The sequence below is a fragment of the Barbus barbus genome, assembly GCF_936440315.1.
Source record: "Barbus barbus genome assembly, chromosome: 46".
Classification (NCBI taxonomy): domain Eukaryota; kingdom Metazoa; phylum Chordata; class Actinopteri; order Cypriniformes; family Cyprinidae; genus Barbus; species Barbus barbus.
Genome location: NC_136724.1, coordinates 14,094,399 through 14,107,340, shown reverse-complemented (window position 1 = coordinate 14,107,340; position 12,942 = coordinate 14,094,399). Strand labels below are relative to the sequence as shown.

Here is a 12,942-nt window from a genome sequence, read left to right as displayed (position 1 = left end):
ACACAGAACACCCTAGCAACCGCATAGCAACAAGCTTTAAAACACTTATTTTTAGCATAGCAATACCTTTGCAACAATCCAGAACCCAGTAGCAACATAGTGGCAGGTTTTGTATGGTCAATCCCACTAACATTTTCTTCTTTTGATCCAGACTAGTAAACAACCACCCAGAACCACCCAAGCAACTGCATGACAGCATGCTAGCATGCTAATAACACTAAAAACACTCAAAATACCTTGGCAACTGCATAGCAACACCCTGGCAACCATCCTCAATACCCTAGAAATGTGGCAGCAGCTTTTGTAAGGTCAAGCTCACTCACATTTTCTCCTTTTGATCCAGAATAGCAAGCTAATAACACTCAAAAAATCTCGGCATAGTAACACCCTGGCAACCATTGACAGCTCACTAGAAACAAGTAGGCAGGTTTTGTTTGGTCATTCACACTCAAGTTTTTTTTTGTTTTTTTTTGGACCAGTGAGCAACCACCCAGAACACCCTAGAAACTGTTTATGAGCACACCAACAACACTCAGAATGCCTTAGTAACTGCATATAGGGCCCTATGAAATCCGTTTTATTTTTTCTCAAATTCCGTTTTATTTTTTTTCAAATTCCGTTTTTTTGGATTTATTTTTAGCCCTTTCGGATTTTTCGGATTTGTTTGTTTTCTTTTCACTTCTAAGCAGTATTGACCTTTAAAAATTCAGTTACACAAACTCACAATTCAGCTTTTTTATTTAAACTGTTAATAAAGCACATTCAAAATTCTCCAAAATTCAGCCAAATCTCTGGCCAAAAATAACAGTAACATGAAGGTAACAGTTACAAAGTAGGGTTGATGAATATTAAATTAAAGAATAATTGTAACCATGCTGCAGGGAGACAGAAACATTGAAACAACGATATGTGCCTGTCAGAACGCCAACACAAAGACATATTACAGTCAATTAATATGTCAATATTACAACAAATAAACAGTCATATTACATTCAAAATTGTCCTATATGTGCTGTCACAGAACGAAACGGCACAAATAATTGGGGTGGAGATGGGGTAGTGCGAAAAAAAACTTAGCGTGTGTTGATGTGCAGCCTAGAGTTTTCTTGAGCCGCTCCCGCTGAGTGTCTGGCCATTACCGCCCGCTCCCGCAACGTGTGTGTCCCGCTCCCGCAAACATTCTAATATTGTATATCATTTTCGCGCTATTAATAAGTGAAATCACATTTGAATGAGCGCTCGCAGTTCACTTTCACTTTCGATTACACGATCACGCACACTGTGTAAAGTGAGCACATCTTTACAGTGCGTCAATTAGATACGTTGATATTCTGATCATATTTATTTCCAAGAACATTTTACCAATTCCAAACCACATCAATCTTATCAGGAGCCACTCGCTTCGACATTTTTTTCCTTGCGCGGGAACGTAAGGACGTATGGTTACTAGGCAACATGTTTAACAATGCCATTTGGCCACGGTTTAGGTAGAGACCTTTCTACGTTTGTTGTTTTAAACTGAATAAATGAGAAAGAGGTAAAAAAAAAGTTTTATTTAATATGTCAACAAAATATATGCATATTCCGTGCAATTCCGAGAATTCCGTTTTCATGTGTAAACTCCGTGATTCCGTCCGCGTTTTCCGCATCACGGAAATCATAGGGCCCTATGCATAGCAACACCCTGACAACCATCCACAACGCCCTAGAAACGTGAACACCTTAGAAATTACATAGCCATGCTCTAAGGCTCTTGTTCAGATTGTCAGCCCAATTTTTGGGCAAATCTGATTGAAATCCGATCATATTTAGATGAATATTTACATGAAATCTGATTTGTGCAAATCCGTTTTGAGCTACATGCATATGTGGAATTCGCTATTCAGTCTGACCGGCCAGATCGGATTTAGCGTAGCTTTTTCACACCCTCACACCACAGATACACGTAAACACGTCAGACGTTTTTGTAGAAAACACCTCTTTTGAAATCAGCCGAGATGGCAGCACGGAATAAAGTCACACGTTCCGCTTCCTGCGTTTCCACCGGTGCCTCATAAGACGAAATATAATACAGCGTGATGGCAACATGTTATGTCATAAGGCAACATCTGTTTGCAAACTTTATTGCTGTTGTTGTTTTTAGCGCATATAGGCATAACAACACAGTGGCATTGCCATAGAAACCAACGCACTTTGCATAAAACGAAAGCGTGCTTCTGGAGACACAAATTGGTTTCGAAAAGTTGCAGTACACTGTGTGGACAGTCAGTCATTTAGATCGGATTCCTTAGCAACTGCATAGCAACACCCTGGCAACCATCCGTAACACATTAGCAATGTGGCAGCAAGTTTTATATGGTAAAGTCCACTCATATTTTCATAAGATGTAAAAATCGAGGATTTGGGAGGTTTTCATTGACAGAGACTTTGAAATATGAAAGCATGATGGAAGGGTGGGATTGAAAATGTAAAATTCGGATGACCTGCTATTAAATACCAGCCTGTGCACTTCCTGCTTGGCCACCTCTCTCACTAATCTACCAGTTTTTAATGTTTCTTTTTCTAAATGTAATGACTGAATTATCATACACCTTAATTTCGTTTTCGCAGAGAAAATTCCCATTTTCTCTGTGAAAGGACACTTCAAAGAGAATATTTAAAGTGTAGGTCAGTAAAACAATGCCACTCTGAATGAAATCTGTGTGTCTGTTGAGTCTTCAAAGTGAAGGATGAACTACATTTAACAGTGAGCTTGTCTCCTGAGAGATGTATAAAGCGGAGCAGTAGTGCTGTAGGGGAATGTTTGTGTGTGGAAACGGCATGATTACCTGCTTTCAGCAGACGGAACCACTCCACTAACCTGCGTATGACCACTGATATTCTCAGAATTCAATAACAGGGATGCCCTACCACATTTAGACAGGACAATCTGTATTCCAGTCATGGGGAATCCACCCGTCAATCCAAGCACTTTTGTTTGCATAGAAATCATCTTACAGACACACGTCTCTTTGTCAGACTGTCATTGTCACCAACGTGCCCTTTTTGCAACAGTCCCGAGAGACTTTGCCTCAGATGCTAATGTCAGAATCAGTGTGAGACGGAGACAGAGCACGAAACATATTGTGTGTAGTAGTCCTACATCTGCTATCGCCACTCTTTTCTCCCTCCCACCTCATCTGCTCTGCCTCTGCTTTTCCAAAACAACGTGGGACGTGTTGTGTAACAGGGTTGAATAGTCGCATCTCTCTTATTATTTTCAGCGACTAATTCCACCGTGCCTGTCACATCCTTCGTTTCTTCAGCTGCAGTAACGTGGCCGCGGGGTCCGGAGTGGTCCTGTCAACAATGTGGTATGGCAAACTCGCATGAAAAATGAGGTCTTTATCCACACCGCTACTGTCACTACTGAGCAGTTTGGGGAAAAGATTGGATTCTTTGCTTCATTGTTTGTTGTGGGTACAAACAGTACATTTTCATGTTCCCACCATGTATGTCTTATATATATATATATATATATATATATATATATATATATATATATATATATATACATAAAATTTTTAAACATGGAAATTAAAATAGTTTTTAATTTTTTTTATCACAATATGTCAATGTAATGTACATTTATGATCATTAACTAAAACTAAAACCATAAAAAAATAATTCAAATTTTTTCATTTAGTTTAAGTTGAAATACAAAAATAATTAACCAAACAAACCAAACTATTTGGACATATTAAAAAAAAAAAAAAAAAAAAAATGGCTAAAACATAACAAAATGACTAAAACGTTACCTAAAAGTAAAAAAGAAAGTATAAAGGTAAAATCAAATAAAAAAATACATTTTAAAAATAAATGTATAATTACACTGTAACAAGGACACCTTAAAATAAAGTGTAACCTCATAATTCATTAGTCTGCTATACATCACAACACCTGCATTATTTTAAGTTAGACTACAGGCTTCAAAAGGCACTGTATTATGGGAATGACACTTGTTACAGTATGTTCTTTTGGCGGGATGTGTTTTTAATTCTCTTTGTATGAGGTTCAACACTAAACTGTGATATTGCTTTTGCTGCACACGTGTGTTACATAACTGTATTAAGCCAGGACGAAATACACACCAGGGAATGCTGCCTTACCTGAAAGAGGCAGAAGGCTGTGATTGTTGTTTGTAATGATGAATTCTCATCACCAACATTAAGATCACTAATAAATGTACCATGTTTGATAGGGTTTTTGTCTAGCTCCTTCTGAAAATAATACAGACTGCCTTTCTGTCTGCCTTATTTCTCATAAACTATGTATAGTTGACTTTGTGTTGCATACATTTGAATGTACACTGACAAAAATGTACAACAGAAAAATGTAGACATTTCCATCAGTTTTTAAAATCACAACTGACACAAAACCACTTACAATGGGCCTATATGTTTCCCATAGAGTTCCATTGTAAACATTTATCTGTCAACACAAATTTTGTTTGTTTTTATTAGTCACATTGATTCAAAGACAATTGGAGTGTTTAAATGTGTCTCAGCCTTATAATCAGACTTCAAACGCTAGCATTTCTCTCTTTCCTTGACTCACTCAATGCATTGTAATGAATAGTTTCCTGACAGATCATTCTTCTTTTAGTCCTCTCACTTAGTGCTCTTGTTAAGACATTATTCAAGGCAGTGGAGCGAAAAATTGGATTGCAGTTCTGCTGTACCCAGTCTTACTTCATATGTTTGTATTCAGACACACCTGGTCCAGCATGAGGTTGAGTGTAAAATTCTCTGCAATTCTCTTTGCCCTCACAAAGCTATCAAATGTAAATGCTAGTTATCTCCGAAGCAAGACCACAAGTACTTTGATGCTAATCATCAGTCAGGCTTCAAACAAGTGCTTACTTGACATCACAAGAGGCGGCGTTTGTTTCGTTATCAAAAACTACTAGCAGACTGTTACTGATAGACTTCTGCACTTCTATTCAGCACTGAAGCTGGGTCTACTGTATCATGGTAAAATAACATACATTTGACCTGATCTTTGAATGGAATATGATCAAATGTTACGTAACCCACGTATGCAGCAAAAAGCAATATCACAGTTTAATGGGGAGCCTCATACAAAGAGCATTAAAAGCGCATCCTGCCAAAAGCATACACTGTAACAAGCATCATTTACATAATACAGTGCCTTTTCAAGCCTGTAACTTACAAACAGTGCAGGTGTTGTGATGTCTAGCAGACTTGAAGAATTATGAAATAAGATCTGGTCAATCACAGGCACCTAAACTGTGTTAAAGGGGTGGTTGATTGCGATTTCACTTTTTTCATTTTAAATAGTGTGTAATGTTGAACAGTATCTGCAAAGTTGCTGCGCTGAAGGTTCAACGTAAGCGGAGATATCGTCTTTTAAAAATCAGGAAGTTTAAGGCCTACAAAAACGACTCAAATGGGACTACAACAAGATACTTCCCGGGTTTTATACGTAACAAACCCATAAATTTACATCAACCCTCCCTCCGGAGCATGCAAAAAAGGGGGCAAGGCCATGTTCTGCAGCTTTGTCGAAGAGGAAGAGTTATAGTGGAGAGCTGTAGCCATGCCGTCGAAAGTGTGTTATTTTCACCCAGCTGTCAGGTCTTCTGTGTTCGGGCTTCCTACGGACGCTGTAGTTCATCAACAATGGTTAAAATTTATGTTTGATTATGTTCCTGACAATTACAATCGTAACTTAGCTCTCTGTGCTGCGCATTTTACGGAAGACAGCTTCCAGAATCTACACGAGTTCAATGCCGGATTCAACCAGAAACTATTACTAAAACATGGAGCAGTTTCAACTTTAAAACCAGAGGCAGCAGTTGCTTGGCCACAACCTGTAAGTAAGATTTAAGGTCCCACTTTATATTAAGCGGCCTTAATTACTATGTACTTACATCATAAAATAAGTACAATATACTTATTGTGGTCATATTGTATTGCAACACACTTTTGCTGCTATTGATGTGGGATACGGGTAAGGTTAGGGACCGGTTTGGTGGTATGGGTAGGTTTAAGGGTGGGCTAAGGTGTAAGGGATGGGTCAACAGTGTAATTATAAATGTAATTACAGAAATTAATTAAAGCTGTAACTACATGCAGGTATTTTTAGATACAAGTACAATGTAAAAACATGTATGTACACAATAAGTGCATTGTACCAAATTATTAATTTAAATGTAAGTACATAGTAGTTAAGGCCACTTAATATAAAGTGGGACCAGATTTAATAATTTTAAATGTATTTGCATGTATAATTTCAGACATAATGTTTTAGTTTTATCAAGGACGTAAACAAATGCCAACGCTGGCTTTAGTAGCCAGTTAGTTATGCTATTTCGTGTCTATGACAAACGCGTACAAACATTTTGGACCCGAATTTGTAATTATGTACTAATTTTGTAAATGTATTTTCCATGTATACTTTATGACGTAATTTTTCATGTAATTACTCAGTCATGTATTCAGTTATATTAAATGTTTAATCAGGTGAAAACCGTATCTCAAAAGCTAACAAACAGCAGTAGCATTTTCAAGTAACAGCGTATCAAAATTCTTTGAGAGAATAATAATTTTAAAAAGAATTACCATTCAGAAACGTTTTGTAAGAGCCATGTTTGCGGAGGTTCTGCTTGACTCTTCATTACTGCTTTCTGGGTCTGATTCTGGCTCAAACTGATACAGCAATATTGACACCAATATTTACATTTGACTGTTTCTGAGGGAGTGGTTTCATAGAATCAGGAAGTCAACCAGTCGTTCAGGACAATGTGCAGTATGCAGTTTAGCCAATCACAACACACCGGCCCAACTAACCAATCAGAGCCCATTGCCTGTTTCTGAGGGAGTGGTTTCATAGAATCAGGAAGTCAACCGGTCGTTCAAATGACAGAGGAGAAAGCGGCTTATAATAAAGGTGAAATTTATGAAAAATAAGGCGTTTTTTAACAAACGAAACACGAAGACATGTTATATTGCACCCCATAAACACAATCAAGCAAAGGAAAAAAGGCAGTAAACCACTTGATTATTTACACAACGAGCAAGAAAATTAACAGAAAACAGCGCTGTTCTGTGTGTGTGTACATGTGGGATGTCAATTTAATGTGTTAATTTAATTTAGTTATGGAAAGTATATTTTTTAATTTATTATTTATGCAATTGTAATTGCAGTGTAAATGCATTCAAGCTACCTCTGAGCTGCAGTAAATGGTGTGTATATATGTATTAATACCAAAAAAATAAATACAAATCTTGGCCATTGTAGCCTAATAAATTCTATGTTAAATAAAATATTTATTTCTGAAGTTTTGGGGGTAATTTATCAGCCAGATGTTGATGTGTGATTAATTACACACCATATGATTTTATTAATTCGATAAAAAAAATGTAATAGCTTGACAAACTGAATTATTATATTATTTAGATTTTTTATTTAGTTTTTAAAACAATTTAAATTTATTTTTAAGTTAATTGAGTTGTTAATTTTATGTTTTGCCCCTTTTTTTATATTTTAAGCATTATTGTCTCTAAATTAATAAATAAATAATAAAAATATACTTAATTCTTTAGTTTATAAAAAGTTTATAAATTTTCAGTTTTTACAGATGTTTTCTACAGATGTTTTGATGTAATTTTTTCCTGCATTGTGCACTGGCGGCACAGAAAAACAAACAGCCTAATCAGTGTAGTATCACAAACAAATGACTTTTATGAGCAAATCCTTTTAATAATTCAGTCAAAAAGACTCCAGTTTAAACAAGTTTCAAATTAAATGATCTAAGCGGTTACTAAATTAGCATTTGACTACATTTATAAAGATATGGATTATATTGCTTTGTGTAGTATATGTATTTAGTATGGATTAGCAGGGGCAGACGTGAAAAACGTGCTTCTACAGACGACAGGAATAGTTCACTAGACAATCAACAGTCATTTATGTCTTCATCAGCTGGCTGTCTTGGCCCTCTGATGTCCTCTGGTTTACATCATCCTAACAGACCGGAGACCGACAACGTGAGCTGCACACTGAATATGCAAACATTTTAAAACCTATGATGTAAGACTTGGATCTTTACTACTCATCTAGCTGATTGGGTAAGGAACTAGCCGGAAGGAAGACTTCACTACGACAACACAGATTGTTTGAGTAAAATGATATAGTGTAAAGGGGTTATACAGTTAATCTCTTTCTCATTTTTACTCTTTCGTATCAGCTTTCGGAACAAAACTGCAAACAGATTTGTAAGCTTGTTGTTTATCACCTCAATTCCTGTGTTTGCTCACAGCGAACTGACTATCTTAATTATTAAAGCAACAACTGAGCGGGCATTTGATGCTTAACCCGGTCCTTCCCTCTCTCTCTGTTTCTGTATCCCTCTCTCTCTGTTTCTGTATCCCTCTCTTCTTTAACCTATCCTCCATTTCCTTCACGCCGCTCTCCCCTCACAAACACACAGACCACAGCCAGTTCTGACCCCTGTAATGAAACTGGGGGTCTGTGTTCTTTGCAGATGGGCATTTTTCCACGCTGTGGGTCAGAGGGTTATTATCTCTTCCTGTCAGGAATGTAAGGAATTTCCTGTGCGTTCCTCTTCCGGCTGTGAGAGCAAAGAGACCGTGGCCACCCATGTGACCGCTCGGCATCAGATTACCTCATTTGCTGACTGTGGGAATGGTCCGTACATGATGAAAACAAAGTCTTCATTTGCCAACCTGGAAACTGCAGACAGGGAGAAGGGAATTGCTAGAATTTGTCTTTGCAGCTCTTGTTTTGTGTGTCGAGATTTCCCTGTGCATTTCTGTTTTTGTGCGCTGCGATTTCCCAAAAAGATAGCTGTCAATCAAACGTCAGTGTTTTTGGAATGTCAGGCCCTTGTAGACTTGGTTTTCTGTCATTTGTTGTCTACTCTACAGGATTCTGAGTTTATTTCTCCACACTCTGTCTCCTTTGGTATAAGTGCACGATTTGGAGGAATTTTTTATTTATTTTTCCTGAGAAAAACTGATTTATTTTTTTAAGGCTCCTGGTTTGTAGCTAAAAACTTTGTGATTATGTATCAAAATTACTTTACTACTACTATTAATAATAATAATGATTATTATTTTTATGATAATTATTATTATTATTAGAACTAAATAAATATATTAAAATAAGAATTATTATATAAATCCGAAAGGAAGACTTTGTCAATTGTCTTCACTAATACAACATAGATTTGTTTGAGTAAGATGATACAGTGTAAAGTAGGGGTCAACCGATATATTATATGGTCCGGTGTGGATTTACCGATACCGATAGCTAGGTTGGACCACACTGGTCGATACCCATTAATCAACCGAAAGTTTTTAAAATGGATACTGAACGCAAAATAAATAGTTATTTACTATAAAAAATAAAAATAAACTTTGTAAATGAATAAAAATATTCATATTAAATCTATATTGATCATTAAAGTTAGTTCATAGTTCATTATTGTAAAGAAAAGCAACTTCAAAATATAAAACAATGTATCAGTAAATGTTGAAATTAACACACGTCTCCTGGAAATCCTATATATAATTCAAACAATCCGATGACGACTTCGAAACTGCTGAAGTGTTTCCACTTTTGTGTGCCATATGCATCAGACGTTTAGCCAACGGTCCGTGTCACGTCTGAGGCTGAGACTATGCTAAAGATGACCATCTTTAAATATCTACACTAAGGTCATAGTATTGAAATTACATACATATGGATATAGTTTCACTGCTTCTATTCTAGAACACTTGATGATTATCTAATAAAAATAACAAAATATGTTAGTCTCACACCGGGCAAAAGTGCAGTGCTGTGTCGTGCCGCGCAGACAACTCTCAGCTATCAAGTATCACACACACACACACACATACACATTATTTAATTGTATATTTAATTATATTTATCACAAATTGTGATATTTAATTATGTTTAGACATTTTTACTTATATTAACAATATTATTATTTCTATTAACAATTAGTGGCCCCAAGCAATACCTAGGCCACTAGAGGGCCGCGGCCCACAGGTTGAAAACCACTGCATTAAACTATCAAGCTTTTATTCTACCAAAAAAAATAACAACAACTCAAGAAGTCATTAATTTTCTCTTTTGTTGACAACAGGCAGTTAATAAGCGTTTCTCATTACAAGTTTGGGAAGATGATTGGCACATGCTGTGTTCCCAAACGTTATAAATGATCCAAACTCACAGTACATGCAGAGGTTTACTACGAGCCACAGCTGCTCTGAAACGCTGAAAACTTCTAGTTTGTAAAAAAGCACAACGCTACGCTTCACTCTGAAATATGCAGCTCATGTATTTAATTAAATTGCAGTTTTTGTAATTTGATAATCAAGCTAAGCCTTAGCACAATTTCAGGTTTATGTTGATTAATCGTGCAGCCCTAATCTCTACTTTGTTAGACAAATGCTTGCATTCATGAATACAGACATCTGTTAACTACAGTTTGTGCAGTGAGGTTGAATTTGAATAGAATAAACAACACTTCTTCACACTGTAGCAGGGACGGCACCGCCATGCAAACTGACTCCAGCCACATTCCTGTGGTCAACCAGAGAATATGTTTTTAGATGGGTATGTTTGTATGTGTGTGTGTGGAGAAAACCCTGTTTGTGTTGGAAGGATGGTTGTTCGGGGGGCTGGTACAGGGTACAGGCTTCATTACAGTGGCCCACCTCCTGTTTGCCCACCTCCTTCCATCTCTCCCTCTGGCGTCCTTCCCACCTGCATATTATTAGACTGCCGTGCAGGGCAGACGATCAAGGCGGGAAAACATCAACAGCCTCAAAATGGAGGCCCGGGAGGGAGGGATCGCACAGGAACGGTGTTTTGGGAATGTGAGCGCAGATGTTGGATCGTACCGTGTGTTATGACAGACTGCATTTCCTCGGTAGACTTAGTTACTCATTATAATAAGCCTGAGAATTTTGTTCAACAGTGCAATTATGTTTTAAAATACTCTTATTAAATCACCCTCTGACTAGCGTTTCTGTGTGGAAGGTCGTTCGGCTCGTTTACATCTCGTTATGCCTCAGAGCCCAGCTTGTCAACTGACAGGTAATTATAGTTAGATAGAAAATCTAATGTCTCTGCTCTGTCTCTATCTTTGGAGACACGCCCCTCAAATTAGTTTCACACAAGTACCTTACAGTGTGTTTAAAGACACTTGCTGCATGTGTGTTTTTTTTTTCCTAATGCAAAATACCAGAATAAAATCTATTTTATTTGAAAAGTTTTTCCCTTAGTTCTGTTTGGGTCACCTTGTGTGACTGTTCCTTTATAATAAAGAGAACAGCAACAATTTCAAATGTGTTGCCTTGTTCAGTTCCAACAATATCTCAAATTAATAAAAATAGCTAAACTGGCCAAAATAAAACAATAAAACTATTTGCCAAGTCTACAATATTGTTAGTGATTTTTCATCAAATTAACAAGAAAAAATATCCGAACGAATGAATTTTTTCTAATATTTAAATTTTCTGTACTCTTAATGTGTGCACTCGTACAGTACTTAGGGGAAATAGAAGTAGAAATAAATGAGACAATTGTGTAAATTGTTTTACACAATTTATTTTTATTTTATTTTAAAAAATGCTTTTATTTACCTATTTTTGTGTATTCTTTGTGTCTAGTATAGTCAACATTCTACACTTGTGGTATTTTCGGTGTATTGTATTTATTCATTTATGAATGATATTTAAAAGGTTGATGTTTTCTTTTAAAACATAACTGATTTTTTATCAATAGGGTTTTTTTCTATCTTTTAAGATTTAATATATGTGAATGACCTGTTATGATTAAATGCTATTATGATTTGTCTTTGTGTGTAAAATGAGCAGTGTCCCCAATATGCTGAGTATTCTACACATATTGATAAAAGACATTTGTTTTGGGACTATTTATTTAAAAAAAAAATAATAATAAAATAAATTCCTTTTTTCCGTAATATCTTGCCTCACTTTTAATGCAGTCACTTGTGAAAATAGTAGGAAGTTACATATTGTACTCATACAGGTGGTTAATAATGGTTCTAGCCAAAGCTTATTGTTGTGGGATCATCATAAGGACTAAAGTACTTGGGCTGGACTGAGTTCTTGTCAACCTCATCAAGCTGTACCGGGGCCACAGGAAGCGGATTTCCTCATGGTCTGACCTTATGTGTTTTCCAATAGCAGTAATCAGACAGATGCTGTAAGCTATTACCCTAATGCTTCTTCCATTATGAGATTGAGACCCGCTTGGCTCACAGGTTTTATTTTTATTTAACCTTTATGAAAAGAGGTTAGACATACTGAGATTTAAAAAGCTTTTGGACAAGACGTACTGTACCTGGCCAAGACCATTAACCGCACAAAACGTTTTAGAGAAACACAAACTTCACATAATTAGATAAAATACAAATTCAAGTGAACTAATTTAGCTTAGACTAATTTTATAATCAAATAATTTGAAAAACAGGGAGGAAGTCTATATAATGTCTTGACATCAACTATTACATTGCTCAAGTTATAAGTGCATTAGTATAGTATTGAGTGAAATTATATGCATGATACTAATACATTAAATAAAATCCTTAATGCTTAGTTTTCTATCTTGTGTTGATATATTTCAAATGAACAGGAAGCCTGGGTTGGCCAAGGAAATTTAAATGTATTTCACCAAATCATGCCTATAAATATCTCAATAATTATATTTTTTATCTTTTATAATAATGTAGGAGACCTTGAAGTCAACATACATGGACTAAAAGAGCTGTTAAAGCAAACTGATTACCTGAATAATTATATTAGTATTAACAAATATGTTAACAAATAATTGGCTAAACTCATTTAAAATCACAAGCCAGGTTTTCCTGCTAGACGATTG

The 12,942-nt window shown here is 36.1% G+C and overlaps 1 protein-coding gene across 5 annotated transcripts in view; it reads left to right on the top strand.

Annotated features, from left to right (window-relative positions):
* The window catches only part of LOC306865034 (CTD small phosphatase-like protein), a 42,663-nt gene that overhangs the window by 8,867 nt on the left and 20,854 nt on the right, over positions 1 to 12,942 (top strand). For 2 of the 5 annotated variants that reach the window (XM_079409364.1, XM_079409362.1), the window contains exons 1-2: positions 10,906 to 10,966; positions 11,061 to 11,133. The exons of the other annotated variants lie outside the window; for them this stretch is intronic. In XM_079409364.1, coding sequence (XP_079265490.1) covers positions 10,946 to 10,966; positions 11,061 to 11,133 — 94 coding nt within the window. In that variant the 5' untranslated portion in view covers positions 10,906 to 10,945. Of the gene's footprint in view, positions 1 to 10,905; positions 10,967 to 11,060; positions 11,134 to 12,942 lie in introns of those variants that run through there. 5 annotated transcript variants of the gene reach the window in all.